This window comes from Opisthocomus hoazin, chromosome 28, assembly GCF_030867145.1.
Source record: "Opisthocomus hoazin isolate bOpiHoa1 chromosome 28, bOpiHoa1.hap1, whole genome shotgun sequence".
In the NCBI taxonomy this organism is placed as follows: Eukaryota; Metazoa; Chordata; class Aves; order Opisthocomiformes; family Opisthocomidae; genus Opisthocomus; species Opisthocomus hoazin.
In genome coordinates this window covers 3,543,380-3,558,943 of record NC_134441.1, presented here as the reverse complement: position 1 = coordinate 3,558,943, position 15,564 = coordinate 3,543,380, and the positions used below count along the sequence as shown (strand labels likewise).

Here is a 15,564-nt window from a genome sequence, read left to right as displayed (position 1 = left end):
GCCCCCACATCCCCATGTCCATGTGTCCACACGTCCCCATGTCACTGTACTCCCATGTCCCCGTGTCCCTGTGTCCACATGTCCCCGTGTCGCCGCATCCCCACATCCGTTTGTCCCCATGTCGCTGCATCGCCCCATCCCCACGTCTGTGTGTCCCTATGCCCCCGTGTCCCTGTGTCCCTAGAGCACCGAGTCCCCGTAACTCCCTGTCCCCATGTCCCTGTGTCCCTATGTCCCCATGTCCGTGTGTCCACATGACCCCATGTCCCCATGTCCCCGTGTCTCTATGTCCCCATGTCTGTGTGTCCACATGACCCCATGTCCCCATGTCCATATGTCCCCATGTCCCTCTGTCCCTATGACCCCATGTCCATGTGTCCACATGACCCCATGTCCGCGTGTCCCTATGTCCCCATGTCCCCGTGTCCCTATGTCCCCATGTCCGTGTGTCCACATGTCCCCATGTCCGCGTGTCCATATGTCCCTATGTCCCCATGTCCGCGTGTCCCTGTGTCCCCATGTCTGTGTTTCCCTACGTCCCCATGTCCATGTGTCAACATAACCCACGTCCGTGTGTCCAATGTCCCCATGTCGCTGCACTCCCAGCACCCTGTGTCCCTGTGTCCCCATGTCCCCACATCCCCATGTCCGTGTGTGTGTCCCTATGTCCCCGTGTCCCTAGGGCACTGAGTCCCCATAACTCCCTGTCCCCATGTCCGTGTGTCCCCATGTCCGTGTGTCCATATGTCCCCATGTCCCCGTGTCCCTATGTCGCCATGTCCGTGTGTCCCCATGTCCCTGCACTCCCACGATCCTGTGTCCCCATGTCCCCACATCCCCATGTCCGTGTGTCCCCGTACCCCCATGCCCCCGCCTCCCCGTCCCCACGCTCCGCCCTCCCCGCTTTGGCCCCGCCCCTGGCCCCGCCCCTCCCCGCTCCTCTCAAATCCGCCCTCCGCGCTTTAGCTCCGCCGTCCCGCCCTCGGCGCGCATGCGCATGGGGCGTGGCCGGCGCATGCGCGCCGAGGGCGGGATGCGCGGCAGGGGGCGGTAGGGCCATGTCGCAGCGCGGGGGGGAGCGGGATCGCGACCGGGAGCTGCAGTGGTCGGCGCGGAGGATGGGGACGTCGCTGCTGCTGCAGCTGTCGGCCCACGAGCGGGAGCTGGACCTGGTCTGCCTCGACCACAGCTACGCCAAGCCCTGGAGCGCCCACCCCGACGCCAGCGCCGCGCGCCCCGCCCGCATGCTCTTCCTCACGCCGCGGCGGCAGGCCGGCAGCGCCCTGTGAGTCCGGGGGGGGCGAGGGGGGGTCGGGAGGGCCTGGGAGGGGAGAGTGTGGGCCTGGGAGGGGTCCTGAGGGGGTGGGAGGGGAGGGGGGGGTTCCTGAGGGTGTGTGAGGGGACAGTGTTGGGCTGGGAGGGGTCCTGAGGGGGTGGGAGGGGAGAGTGTGGGGCTGGGAGGGGCCCTGAGGGGTGAGGGGGGGTTCCTGAGGGGGTGTGAGGGGACAGTGTGGGGCTGGGAGGGGTCCTGAGGGGCTGTGAGGAGCGACCGGAGGGTCGTGAGGGGCTGCGAGGGGAGAGTGAGGGGCTGTGAGGGGCGAGGGAGGGGTCCTGAGGGGCTGTGAGGGGCGAGGGGGGGTCCTGAGGGGGTGTGAGGGGACAGTGTGGGGCTGGGAGGGGTCCTGAGGGGCTGTGAGGGGCGAGGGAGGGGTCCTGAGGGGCTGTGAGGGGCGAGGGAGGGGTCCTGAGGGCTGTGAAGGGCGAGGGGGGGTCCTGAGGGGCTGTGAGGGGACAGTGTGGGGCTGGGAGGGGCCCTGAGGGCTGAGGGGGTGTTCCTGAGGGGGTGTGAGGGGACAGTGTGGAGCTGGGAGGGGTCCTGATGGGCTGTGAGGAGCGACCGGAGGGTCGTGAGGGGCTGCGAGGGGAGAGTGAGGAGCTGAGGGGTGAGGGAGGGGGTTGAGGGGCTGTGAGGGATGAGGGAGGGGTCGTGAGGGGGTGTGAGGGGACAGTGTGGGGCTGGGAGGGGTCCTGAGGGGGTGTGAGGGGCTGGAGGGGTGGTTCTGAGGGGCGAGGGGGGTTCCTGAGGGGCTGGGAGGGGAGAGTGTGCGGCTGGGGAGGGGTCTTGAGGGGCTGTGGAGGCTGTGAGGGGAGAGTGAGGAGCTGAGGGGCAAGGAGGGGGTCCTGAGGGGGTGTGAGGGGACAGTGTGGGGCTGGGAGGGGTCCTGAGGCACTGTGAGGGGAGAGTGAGGAGCTGAGGGGCCTCGGGAGGGGGACTGAGGGTTTGTGAGGGGAGAGTGTGGGGCTGAGGAGGGGTCCTGAGGGTCTGTGAGAGGAGAGTGTGGGGCTGAGGGTCTGTGAGGTGTCCTGGGGGTCTGTGAGGGTGGAGTGTAGGGCTGGGGGGTCTGCGAGGGGTGAGTGTGGGGCTGGAGAGCAAGGTGGGGTCCTGTGAGGCTGGGGGGCCTATGAGGGGAGAGCGTGGGGCTGGGGCCTTATGTGGGGTCTGGAGGGATTCCCGAGAGGCCTGTGGGGTGAGGGGGGGGTCCTTTGGGGCGATGGTGTCGGGTAGGAGGGTCTGTGAGGAGAGAGTGGGGATCCTGGGGGGCCAGGGGGTTGTGAGGGGAGAGTGTGGGGTCTGTGGGTCAGGGAGGGTCTGGCTGAGGGGGGTCCTGAGGGATCTGTGAGGGGAGAGTGGGGGTCCTGTGGGGCTGGGAGGGGCTCTGTGGGGCCTGGGGCTGCTGCTGAGGGGCTTGTGGGGCAGGTGGAAGGATCCTGTGAGGTAACAGTATGGGGCTGGGGGCTTCTGTGGGGCAGGACCCCCCCTGCCCCACAGACCTCCCCGGCTCCTCACTGAGGAGCCTATGTGGGGGCTGAGGGGGGGTCCTGGGGGACCTGTGAGGGGAGAATGGGGATCTTGTGGGGCTGCGGTGCCTGTGTGGGGGCTGGAGGGGGTCCTGGCGGGTCTGTGGTGGGAGAGTGTGGGTTCTGTAGGGCCCTGGGGGGTCCTGTGGGGCTGGGGGGCCCGTGAGGGGAGACTGTGGGGCAGGGGGAGCTGGGTTAGGTCCTGAGGGCTCTGTGAGGGGAAAGCGTGGGGCGTCCTGTGGGGCTGGTGTGGCAGTGGGGGAAGAGCGTGGGCTGGGGGGGGACCGGAGCAGGATTTGGGCTCTGTGGGGAGCAGGGTGGGGTGTGGGGGCCCAGCTGGGGGTCGCGGCTTGGCCACGGGCTTGGGGCCCTCAGTTTCCCAGCCATGGGGTGGGGAGGGGGGTTGTGGCCAGGCCTCAGTGGGTTGGTTTAGGGTCAGGGTGTGGGGGCTGGGGTCACGGGTGGGTTTGGGGCGAGGGGTGGGAGCGCGCTCAGGGGCTCGGCCTTCGACTTCGTGGGCTCCGCTCGGGAACAAGGAGCTCTGTGGGCGTGAAGCTCCGCGGGCTTCCCGTGTTAAAGCACAGCGGACCCCAGGGTGAGCGACCCCCTCCCCTAAAGCGCAATCCTTCCCGGCAGCGAAGCGGACGTCCCCATCGATGTCGAGACGGTGACGCCCACGCCCGTGCCGCTCTACGACAACCAGAAGGCGCGCAGCGTGATGAACGAGTGCGAGCGCCACGTCATGTTCGCGCGCACGGACGCCGATGCCCCTCCGCCGCCGGACGACTGGGAGGAACACGTCAACAGGTAGCGCGGGGGTAGCGGAGACGAGAAACAGCCTCCCGCTGCGTGGTGTGGGGTTTATTAGCGTGACTCGTTACGCGGTGACGTTTGTGAGCTGAATAATGTGCAAAGAAAATGAATCCTCGCATCCAGATTCCTCCCGCGTGCTTCGTGGGAAGCTCTCACCTCTGTTCGGACGAGGCTGGGACAGCGAGTCGTTAGGTTATACGTAGATCCTCAGTTCAGCCGTGTTCCAATGTCAAAAATTAAAAATCACACAGAATGGCAGGGGTTGGCAGGGCCCTCTGTGGTCACCCAGCCCAACCCCCTGCCCAAGCAGGGTCACCCAGAGCAGGCTGCACAGCACCGCGGCCAGGTGGGTCTTGAATATCTCCAGAGAAGGAGACTCCACAGCCTCCCTGGGCAGCCTGGGCCAGGGCTCCGTCCCCCTCAGAGGGAAGAAGTTCCTCCTCAGGTTCAGCTGGAGCTTCCTCGGCTTCAGTTTGTGCCCGTTGCCCCTTGTCCTGTCGCTGGGCACCACTGGAAAGAGTCTGGCCCCGTCCTCCTGACCCCCACCCTGCAGATATTTATGGGCATTTCTAAGGTCCTCTCTCAGCCTTCTCTTCTCCAGGCTGAACAAGCCCAGCTCCCTCAGCCTCTCCTCATAGGAGAGATGCTCCAGTCCCCTCCTCGTAGCCCTCCGCTGGACTCTCTCCAGTAGCTCCTCATCTTTCTTGACCTGGGGAGCCCAGCACTGGACCCAGCACTGCAGATGGGGCCTCCCCAGGGCAGAGCAGAGGGGGAGGAGAACCTCCTTCGCCCTGCTGCCCACACTCCTCCTAATGCACCCCAGGATCCCATTGGCCTTCTTGGCAGCCAGGGCACGCTGCTGGCTCATGGTCACCCTGTCGTCCCCCAGCACTCCCAGTCCCTCTCAGCAGAGCTGCTCTCCAGCAGGTCCGCCCCAGCCTGTACTGGTGCCTGGGGTTGTTCCTCCCCAGGTGCAGGACCCTGCCCTTGCCCTTGTGGAACCCCATCAGGTTCCTCTCTGCCCGACTCTCCACCCTGTCCAGGTCTCGCTGGATGGCAGCACAGCCTGCCGGTGTATCCACCGCTCCTCCCAGTTTGGTGTCATCAGCAGACTTGCTGGGGATACGCTCTAACTCTTCATCCAGGTCATTGATGAAGAAGTTGAACAAGACTGGGTGATGCAGAAATTTTACCCTGTTCAAAATCATCCCTGTAACTGTTGTCGAGCTGGGTTGCAGTCTTGATGTTACGAGGAATGGTTTAGGGTTTTTTTTCTGGCCAATTTGTTTGAGAAATGTGGTGATAACCTATGCTAAAAGGAGTGATTATTTTGATCTTATTTATTGTTTTTGCTGTTACTGTTACCTTTATCATAGAATCACAGAATGGTTTGGGTTGGAAGGGACCTTGAAGCTCATCTGGTTCCAACCCCCTGCCATGAGCAGGGACCCCTTCCCCCAGCCCAGGCTGCTCAGATCTCTGTCCAACCTGGCCTTGAACCCTGCCAGGGAGGGGGCAGCCACAGCTTCTCTGGGCACCCTGGGCCAGTGTTTCACCACCCTAATGGGGAAGAATTTCTTCCGAATGTCTCATCTAAATCTCCCCCCTTTTAGTTTAGAGCTGTTCCCCCTTGTCCTATCACTACACACTCTCAGCCTGTCCTCATAGGAGAGGTACTCCAACTGTCTGATCACGGCCCTCCTCTGGACCCACTCCAACACCTCCATGTCCTTGTCATGTAGGGGGCTCCAGAGCTGGACGCAGGACTCCAGGTGGGGTCTCACAAGAGCGGAGCAAAGGGGCAGAATCCCCTCCCTCGCCCTGCTGGCCACGCTTCTCTTGATGTAGCCCAGGGTACAGTTGGCTTTCTGGGCTGCGAGCACACATTGCTGGCTCATGCTGAGCTTTATGATGCTTATGTGTTCGCTGACACACCTTAGTGACATTTAAAACCTGGTGGTTTTTACTGGACTGTCCTGGCACATAAATCCTCAGTAGCAAAACCTGCTTTGTCCGTAGCACTAAGTCAGTCCTTGAGGCTGCCTCTGGGACTGGGCAGCGGCTCGCGGGACCTGGGTGCCTGCGTGGCGGGGACCTGCGTTACCTCTCGGGTTTTCCCGACAGGACGGGTTGGACGATGGCGCAGAACAAGCTGTTCAATAAGATTCACAAAGCGCTGCAGTCGGACAGGCTGGCTCGCTTGGCGAACGAGGGGGTAAGGCCTTTTCCTCCTGATTTCACTTCCCGGGGGACTCGCTGTCTGTGTGGTTTTTATCTGTTCTTCCTGGAAAAGCCTGACAGAATCGAGATGAAAGTCTTGGCCTTTGGGTTGCGTAGTCTTAAAACCAGGCAGCCCTGGGCTTGTTTGGGGCGTGGTTTTGTCCTCGCTGCGAGGGTGTTGGTTTTTGCCCGCTGCCGCAGGACGTTGGGATGCCCAAGCCAATACTTGCCAGTGGCTTGGGATGCGCGTGGCATGCTTGATTTTTCCCGTAATTGTGTTTATCTTAAATTTCCCGTTTTTAGGCTTGTAACGAGCCGGTCCTGAGGAGGATAGCTGTGGACAAATGCGCTCGGAGGGTCCGCCAAGCTCTGGCTAGCGTGAACTGGGACACAAAACTGATCCAGTGGCTTCACACGACGTTGGTGGAAACCCTCAGTTTGCCAGTGCTGGCTGCTTACTTGGATGCTCTGCAAACGCTGAAAGGAAAGGTGATGAAAGCAGTGGAAGACTGTGCTGTCACTTAAAATGTTCTCTCGTTATAAAGCTCGTTAAAGGAAGCTGATGGAGTCTTTATCCTCGTTCTTTGGAGTGGCATGGGTGATATTAAAGCTGCGTGCGTTTTCTCAGTCCTTTCTGGCCTCTGGTTTCAGATCCCCACCCTGATTGACAGGATGCTGCTCTCCTCTACCACCAAGACAGGGGCAGCCGGTGCCGAGGCTCTGTCTCTGCTGCTGAAGAGACCTTGGGACCCAGCAGTGGGTGTCTTGTCGCACAATAAACCGGTGAGGACCTCCTGGGGCTTGCAGGCAGCGAGAAGCTGGTCTCACATCAGCTTTCTTCTTCCCATCCTTCTGCTGTCCTCTTCCATCCACCTCTCCTGCTTCCTGGGCTCGTTTTCCTCCTGATTTAGGCTTGCTCAGTGTGGGGGACTCCTTCTGTTGGAGGCATTGCCGCTGTACTGTCCTGTGGTAGCTTTGGCTGGGGAGAATGTGATCAGTTAATGAGCTTTGCAAGATACCTCCCGCTTTGTTGTGTGGGCCAGGGTGGGCAGCAAGGTCTCGGGGGGAGAAGTGGCTTTCCCTGACACAGCTCTTTGTTGAACTCTGCAGAGCAAATTGCCTGGCTCCCCCCTCATCCTGATTGCTTCCTCTGGCCCCTCCAACTCCATGTTCCCCACTTCTCGACGGCACCGGTTCTGGCAGTCGCAGCTTTCCTGCTTGGGAAAGGTTCGTACCGTTGGTTTGGAAAGGAGGGAAGTTCATACTCGCAGCTGTGCTAGCCTGCAGCTCCTGAGCTTGCTTTTCTAAGCCTTCAGTGCACCGGAAGGCTTGGCTCTGCTGAAAGCAGAGGCCGGCATCTGCCACCCGCAGCGTTTACCATTTGCGAGACTGCGCACGCGATGAAGTTTCCCAAACCCGATGTGTTTGGGGTCTCTTGCCAACCAAAGCCATCCGTATTCAGCAGTTTAGATGGTATCGTGATGGTGCTAAAGGATTAACGAGTCTTCTAGTGGGAAGAGGTTGGAGGAGAGAGACTATAGGTCACCTTAGTCCTCTGCCTGGATGCGGAGCTGCTCGCGCACCTCCTCATTAACGTGGTAGATGTAGTAGGAATGAGGTGAGCAGCAGAGGTTGCCTCAGTGGGAAATTCTCTAGTTTCTCTGTTTTTAGTAGCTAGAAGTGAATCCCAGGGGAAAGAGAAAGCACAAGGTCCTGCCCAAACCGGGTCCCAGTCGGTGCGAATCGTTGTCGGTACCTGTTGTCCCCAGCAATGCCTCTGTTGGTTATCCAGCTTCCATTTCAAACCGCAGGTGATCCCCATCGCCACCCACCTGCTGAACAACGGCAGCGGGGTGGGAGTGCTGCAGTGTCTCGAACACATGATCGGGGCGGTGAGGAGCAAAGTGGCAGAGGTAAGGAAGAGCGACGAGCGTAGCGGGGAGCCTTTGCTGCTCCCTTCACGCTATTCACCTTGCCACCCCAGTGCATCGTCCCGTTGTCTGTCCCTCTTCTCCATCCATGACTTTTATTTTCTTCCGTAGATTCACAGCCACTTCTCTCACAAGCCGATCATCCTGATCGGGTGGAACACGGGTGCCTTGGTGGCCTGTCACGTAAGTACCCGATGCCTTTGCATCCCCTCAGAGCCCACTTGGCAGCTTCAGCTCAGAGTTAGAGTTGAGTTACTGTTGCGTTTAAAGCTCTGTTGGGGTTTTTCTTGTCCCTTTTCTCTTTCCAAGGCCTGACTGTTGCTTTTCCAACCCAGGTTTCGGTGATGGAGTATGTCACTGCAGTTGTGTGCCTTGGATTCCCGCTGCTGACCGTTGATGGCCCCAGAGGGGTAAGGACCAAAGGCCGATGGAGCTGTTTAAAGAACTGCTCTTTGTTTTTTTTCTTTTTTGATCATAGAATGGTTTGGGTTGGAAGGGACCTTGAAGATCATCTGATGCCAACCCCCCTGCTATGAGCAGGGACATCTTCCACCAGCCCAGGTTGCTCAGAGCTCCATCCAACCTGGCTTTGAACCCTGCCAGGGAGGGGGCAGCCACAGCTGCTCTGGGCAACCTGGGCCAGTGTTTCACCACCCTCATGGGGAAGAATTTCTTCCGAATGTCTCGTCTAAATCTGCCCTCTTTTTAGTTTAGAGCCATTCCCCCTTGTCCTATCACTACACACCCTTGTGAAAAGTCCCATCTCCTTAGATGGTTTCACAAAATGAAGCTTGGAAATCCAGTGGTAACTGGCAGACTTTTTTTGAGGAATGTCTGTGTGATTTTTATTTGGAGGTGTGCTCTGCAGATGGGAGGGTTACATTGCTAGTAGGATTCGTGGTGCAGTAGCAGGTGTGAGAAGTCCTGCTTTTGCTTGTCTCGCTGTGATGTGTTTTTGCAGCTCCTTCCTGGGATCTTGTGTGGGTCACTTGTTGACCGTGCCATTTGGTACCAGAGAGGACAACTTGGGTTGATTTATATGGAGCCCAAATTGCTCCTTATTAGTTGACCGGTGTGAGGGCTGGGAGCGATTAAGATTGTGCGAATGAAATGGCTAATTCTGAGGCTAGTGGAAATCCAAATAAGAGGCGTTTTCTGGTGCAGCTTTCGAGCAGGGCTTTCTTCAGGGCTCGGTACGGCTGTGTAAATCCCATCAGGGGCTCACCCCAGGAAGCTTTGCTGTTGGTGGTGCTTCAGGCTTATTCTGGGTTTGTGTGGCCAAAGCTCGGAAGGAGGAAAACGCAGTGAAACAGGGTTTCTGAGAGGGAGGGCATCAGTCTCTGTGTACTCATTCAGCTTTTGAGTCAGTCTTTTTCACGAGATTTTTAAAATGAACCAAGCAATTTATGTTCCTCTCCTTTGCGGATGCAGTTGGTATGTACTGGGGTTGCACGTGCCTGCCCTTTCTGGAAATCCTGGTCTAATTCAGAAAGGTGTTTGGCTCCAAAGGCTCCGTGTCCTGGGTCAGTCCTGGATGACAGTTCCCCTTGCTCTTGCAGGATGTTGACGACCCCCTCCTGGAGATGAAGACCCCTGTCCTCTTTGTGATCGGTCAGAATTCCCTGCAGTGCAATGTTGAAGCCATGGAAGATTTCCGGGAGAAAATACGAGCCGATAACAGCATGGTGGTGGTGGGAGGAGCAGATGACAATCTCAGGTAACGGTCTGCAAGACGGACACTTTCTTCCCAGGAACACTGGGCAAGATCTGAGCGTGTTGCGTACAGGAAAAGACCCCCAAATGTGCTAGATAAGAACTGCATGAAAACGCTCCATCAAGATCATCAACAAGCTTTGTTACTCAAAACCCAATCTGTGGGATAGAGGGTTGGTTTTCTGTGCTAAATCGGCATCGTTTCTCCCAGGGGTGAGGTAAAGATCCGGGGTACAGCAGCAGGGTATGACACTAGAGCAAGTATTTGCTTTGTCATGTGGCCCCTGGCTCTGGAATGTGTAGCTTTTGGGGGCTGTGTGCAGAGTTGGGGTAAGGGAGGCTGCAACAGCCTTGCAGGAGGCGAGGAGCTCCTAAGGTTGCGGTAAACTTTGGAGCTTGTTCTCCTGTCATGCTTGTGCGCGTTTGGAGCAAAGAACCTGAGCAAGTCCTGTGGGAGAATAGGGTTGGCCTGGTGCTGGAGCTGGGCCGAGCAGCGCAGACGAGGTTTTGGAGCATCATGTAAGTCAGAAATCTATAGTAGGGGTCATCAGTAAAGGGGAGGAAAGGAAGAAACTTGGGAAAGGAAGAAACTTGCAACTCCCATACTGGGTCTGGAGATGGAGCTCTGCAGGGAAGGAAATGTCGTGTTGGCTTTGCCAACTGCTTTGGGACGTTGGACCGTTTTCCTCGTCATCGAAGTTTGCCTCGGCGCTGCTGAGGGATGAGTCTTGTCTTTCCGACAGACGGTGCTCTCGAGTCGAGCGCTGACGGAGCTGGCTCTTGCCTTGCTTGGTGTCTCGCTGGGTCAGGGAGCGAGCCTGCTGCCGCTTGGAGCTTATGCTCAGGTGAAGAACGACGTTGTGAGGGTGAAAGTGAAACACAAAACGTGGTGACTTTGGTATGTTTGGTTTTTTTTAACAGGATAAGCAAAGCCAAAAAGAAGTCGGAAGGCCTGACCCAGAGTATGGTGGACAGGTGCATCCAGGTAACAACAGAAATCTTCCTTTGGCACCTCACATCTGTTAGAAAAAAAAAAAATAAAATCTGTGCTGAAATGTGACCACAAGTTACACCCTGACTGCCAGGGTTGTGTGGGTGAAGGGAGTCTGTCTCCTGAGTGGGGTTTTGGAGTGGCTGTCCCCTTTCGGGAGCAGAGACGTGAGCTTGCTGGTAGTGTACCGTAAAAAGCAGTTTCCTGAGTCCGCCAGTACGTCTGCCTGGGGAAGCAAGCAGTGCTTTTGGGAGCAGTGGAGAAACCGTCGTGTTTCTCTCCCGTGTGTCAGAAATCAGTGGAGTGTGAGCTTTAATGGGAAAGCCAAGGTCTATCTGTAAGGTTTCAGGGTTTCTTTTTGCGAAATATTAAACCTAGAGAGCCTTACCGGTTTGTCCCTTTGGGAATCTTTCGTTCTTCTCGTGTTTCTGGCTGTGAAGATCAGTTGTCCAGAGACCTGCACGCTGCTTAGTCCATCTGTGTGTTTCATCCTTCCTAGGATGAAATAGCTGACTTTTTGACCGGAGTCCTCACCCGAGTGGAGAGCCACTCGGGCTCCGATCCGCGTGACCTGGATGCTGAGAAGAAGAAGAAGCCACGCGACTCGACCAGGAGGGATCTGTCGTTTGACTTGCCGGAAAGAACCAGCAGGCCCGCCTCGCCGGCAGCCAAAGTGCCCGCCTCGCCTTCGGGCTCGGAGGTGAGGGCTCTCCGAGATAATTTGAGCTGGGGAAAGCTGAGGGTGTGTAGAGAGATGCTTTCGTATGGCTGAAAAACGTGGTGAGAGACGTGGTTAGTGTTGGAAGAGGGAGGTGAGAGGATGCGGAGGGACTCATGGCTCGTGGCGGGGTGAACAAACCTCCAGAAATGGATCTGCTGCAGCAAAGGGGTGCACGTTCCTGCCTGTGTGCTGCTGCGCTCAGGGTTACGGCTGCCTCGTAGGGAAACGTGGGGGTAAGAGGTGTTTGTCTCCTCGAGCAGGACTTATCCAGCGTCTCCAGCAGCCCCACGTCAAGCCCCAAGACGAAAATGGCTGCTGTGTCCTCCCTCCAGAAGCCCAGCCAGATGGGCACCACGCAGCTCCTGAAGAGGCAGGTGCAGAGGACGGATGCTGTCCTGACCCACAAGCAGGCACAAGGTAATGCCCTGCAGCTCGCCCGCTCTCTTCCCTCTTGGCATCCGGATTTTTGGTCTTTATCTGTCCTGACATATTTAGGATTTTGTCTTCTGAGTCCTGTCTTGCATTCCAAGCCCCCCTTGGCAGCTTTCTCTACACCTCGGTCCCCCATCACTGTCATCCGAAGGCAGCAGCCTGTGGAGAGTTGAAATTAAGTTGGAAATGGTGTTTCTGCAGAGCCTTGCTGCTGTTCCGGGTGGGAAGGATTTTCACTTGTGCTAGCTGACCAAATCACTGTGTAGCTATACTCTAATTCTTTTTCAAGCGTGAGCCCCTTGTCTGGTGTCTCCTGTCTTCGGAGGCTGCTTGGGAAGGAGACTAAAGGCACCCAGGAGATGATTGAGGCTGTTGAGTTGCGACCGAAGCAGCGGGGCTTGGGTAATTGCAGAGTCATCTTGCATCAAATGGCAGTGGAAAGCCTGCTCCGAATAAGAAATCGGCTTGAGCTGTGGGTTTTTTTTTTTTTTGTCGTGTTATATGCTGATTAAAAACCTGCTCCAGCTCAGTCTGATTGTGAATGCAGGCAATGGTTTTGTTGATGGTGATCCCTTCTGGCAAATATCAGCGGCGCCTGGGGAATAGTCCTCCATCCTCCCTTTCCTCCTCATTTCTGTGCTTAAGACTGACCTGAACAGGCTGCTGGTTGTCTCCTGTGACAGTGTGACCCTTTGAGTTCTCTGAAGCCTCTCTCTAACTTGAAGCTAGGCTCCAGGGGGAAGCTGAAGCTTGGATCTCCCTTAATTCCTCAGACCACGGAGTAAACAAATCCATTCCTTTCTTGTAGTTGAGGGAGGAAGTTTCCAGCTAGCAGGCGGGAGGCAGGAGGAGGGTCGGTGGCGTGGTGTCTGTTGCGGCCGCCGCGTTTTGTGAGGAACACGGCTGCAGCGTGGCTTCTGGCCTGCGCTTTGTGGCCGTCGCTGGGCGGGGATGTGCTGGCTGACATCTCCCGGCGGCTCTCGGCTTCTCGGTGCAACTGCTTGGTCCGCCTAGCCGTGCCCCTCGCAGCCCAGCCGGCTCTTGTTCCCTGGGCGCTGGATCTTTTCCCGATGGCTGTGGGGCTGGAGGGGGCTCGTGCCTGGACGTGGTTTCTGGGAAAGCTGGGATGATGGCCCTTGTAGTGTCAGATGTGTTATGCTGCTGTCCGGAGAGGAGGTTGGTGTGTCTCCGTTGTGCCCCGTGGCTGGATGGGTCGCATCCAGCGCTCTCTGCCTGCTCCGAGGTCTCTGTGGGTCGCAGCGGTGTCCCTGCAGTTCCCCGTCCCCCTCCCGAGCCGGGCTGTGATACTGTAATTCTCTCTGATTCATTTCAGCTCAGTTCGCTGCTTTTCTGAAACAAAACATGCTGGTGAGGAAAGCTCTTCCTCCTGGCACCTCTTCATGTCTCTTTGGTGAGTATCTTCTCACTTCTCACTGTCTCTCTCTCTCTGTCTCCCTTCTCCTCTCTGTCTCTGCTGCCTTCTTCCGTCATCTTCCTCTTCCCTTGCATTGGTTTGGGGATGTGGCCCAGCGTGTCCCCTTGTCCCCCTGCTTCTTTGCTTTCTCATTGCTGTTTTTGAAGCTGAAGCCCACTTGCTAGCTGAGAGCGTTAACTGTTCCTGAGCTCTTCCCCTTGCCCTGCTCCAGTGGGTAGATGCTGCTCCTCGAGCTGCGTAGTCTGACAGCCGGTTTGCTCTGATGGACTAAAACTTTGTGGGCGGTGCAGTGACGTTTGGTGACGGTGAATTTAACCCTTGCCTGTGCCGGGGCCTGGAAGGGGATGGGGACGCCAGCCTGAGAGCCTGCGTGTGGTGGAGCGTCCCAGACCCGTGGGAGCAGACACGAGGGACTGCCACGTGATGTGGAAGGGGCAGAGGCGGACGTGTGGAGCGGTGTTTCTCGGCCAGGGAGAGTTAGAGAAGAACAGAGAGGTCGGGGAGAGGGATGGCTTCGGGAAGATGGTGGTGTGGTGGGAGAGGGATGCTGTCTAGACCAGGAGACACGTGGAGGTGAGGGTCTTTAGTCTTGTGGTCTCTCACGTTGGGTGCTGGAGCACGCAGAGGGGTGGACCTCGGTGTGTGCGGTGCTCTGAGGGTGAGGGGTCGAGGGGCGAGTTCCACACCGTATCTAAAGACGCTTTTCAACGTCTGGAGTGGCAGCGACTCTGTGGATCTGGCATCAGGAGAGAGGCTGAAATCTAAGGGTTCGGGAGGCTGCGGTGTTGTTACATGAGCTGTTGGTGTCAGTTCTCTGTTCGGGTGACCCCAGGGTGCTGGGAACGTTGACGTGGGTGAGACCTGCCTCTGCAACGCCCGAATGCCGGTGCTGGTAACTCGACGAGGCAGGTGCTGGGTGCAGAGGTGGTTGTGGTGGTTTGGCAAGGTGTGTAGAGGCTCTTTAGATCCAGGCTCCCTGCTTGCCCTGAACGTATATGAGATGCAGTTTGGACTGTACCTGTACGACCGTGCTAACAAATTCTGAGGCAAGTATTGGCCTGAGCTGGTGGTTCTAAAGGTTTCTGGAGCCTTGCTTAAAGGTTTCTTTCTCGCTGGAGCCTTGTTTTGAGCTCTCCCCCGTGCGATGAGGTTAGCCTGGGAGCACCCATGAAGCCCTGAGCTTACCTGGAGTCCTCCCACCCAGCGTCTGCTGGGAAGAGAAACCGCGGTGGATGCTTCACTGCTGGTGGGGAGATATGGAGAGGCTGGCAGCAGCCTGGGCTTCCTTCCGAGGAGTTCAAAAGCCGATTAAGATCTCTGGGCTCGTTACTGTGTTGGCTCAGCTGCCTGAGCCGTGAGGTAGGACGCTGAGGCATGCACGATGTGAGTGTTGGGAGCGTTCACTGTTGTTTTGGGAGCGGGGTGCTCCCCCCAAACATGCTGCTGGCCCTTCGTGGTGGGGGTCTGCATGCCCCCGGGCGAGCAGAAGCAGGCTCCGCTCTCATGCGGTGGGGACACGGAGGGACGTTGGGTCACTGCTCGCCGACGCTCTGAGGGGCACCTAATGCCACTGCCTGTGCATGTGCCGGTTCACTGTCCTGCTTGGCTGGTGGCACTTGGGGAGGGGGCTGTGGTGCCTGCGGTCTGTGCACGCCTGGTGAAGCCTCTGGACGGTGATTTGGACCACGCATGTCTGCAGGGGGGTGGGAGGCATGGGAGCGTTGCACGAGTGTCACCGGTTTAACACGCTCGAGCCTCAAGTCCGGCTGTCGATAGCAGCGCAGCAAGGCTGGCGCTTGTCTTGGGGACCTGAGTGGCCCCAAAACCTTGGAGTCGCCTGATGTTTAGGGATTTGGCTGCAGTCTTGTCCTACACCCACAGTTTGGAGATGCAGGGAGCGTATACGTACATGTATATAGACACACATATGCACATCTGTAACTATATAGCAATTTTATATAATATACTCATGTCTATATATATATATTTAAATAGAAAGGTATGTACGTCTTGGTCTCCAGGCTGTTGAATACATGGCTTGGATGCCCAGGGCCATCTGTGAAGAGGGAGTTAGCTGGCTCCGCAGCGGTCTGCAGAAGCTCTCGCTGGAGAGGGCTCTCCATATCTTGGAGTGAAGGCCTTTCCCCCTTGCTGCGGCACTCGGGCGTAGCGGCGGCTGCATTGCTGAGCACCGCCAGGCTGCGAACACCACGGCAGGAAGCATTTCGACCCAGTCCCCCAGCGTTGCAGGCTGAGGCCGGACGGTTGTACGCCAGCGGTGGGAGACGCGTGGAGAGCGAATGGGCAGTGTGTGGCAGCTCGTGGCCGCGTTCTGTTCCGGGGCTGCCCAGAGGCGCTTGCCGTGGGTCCTCTGTGCTTTTTTTGGATAACCCTGGTCCCGGCAAGCTTGTGCTCTAGGCAGGACAAAATGGATGTGAAGGGTCAAGGA

General features: G+C 57.8%; 1 protein-coding gene across 4 annotated transcripts in view; it reads left to right on the top strand.

Moving 5' to 3' along the window:
- The first annotated feature begins 1,049 nt into the window (after positions 1 to 1,049).
- The window catches only part of KANSL3 (KAT8 regulatory NSL complex subunit 3), a 28,900-nt gene continuing 14,385 nt past the window's right edge, over positions 1,050 to 15,564 (top strand). For 2 of the 4 annotated variants that reach the window (XM_075444523.1, XM_075444526.1), the window contains exons 1-14: positions 1,050 to 1,285; positions 3,496 to 3,666; positions 5,797 to 5,887; positions 6,196 to 6,381; positions 6,544 to 6,675; positions 7,003 to 7,119; positions 7,704 to 7,805; positions 7,935 to 8,006; positions 8,159 to 8,233; positions 9,383 to 9,540; positions 10,458 to 10,521; positions 11,027 to 11,227; positions 11,509 to 11,665; positions 13,014 to 13,091. In XM_075444523.1, coding sequence (XP_075300638.1) covers positions 1,059 to 1,285; positions 3,496 to 3,666; positions 5,797 to 5,887; positions 6,196 to 6,381; positions 6,544 to 6,675; positions 7,003 to 7,119; positions 7,704 to 7,805; positions 7,935 to 8,006; positions 8,159 to 8,233; positions 9,383 to 9,540; positions 10,458 to 10,521; positions 11,027 to 11,227; positions 11,509 to 11,665; positions 13,014 to 13,091 — 1,831 coding nt within the window. In that variant the 5' untranslated portion in view covers positions 1,050 to 1,058. The remainder of the gene's footprint in view (positions 1,286 to 3,495; positions 3,667 to 5,796; positions 5,888 to 6,195; positions 6,382 to 6,543; positions 6,676 to 7,002; positions 7,120 to 7,703; positions 7,806 to 7,934; positions 8,007 to 8,158; positions 8,234 to 9,382; positions 9,541 to 10,457; positions 10,522 to 11,026; positions 11,228 to 11,508; positions 11,666 to 13,013; positions 13,092 to 15,564) is intronic. The other 2 variants (XM_075444524.1, XM_075444525.1) reach the window with 1 other exon arrangement.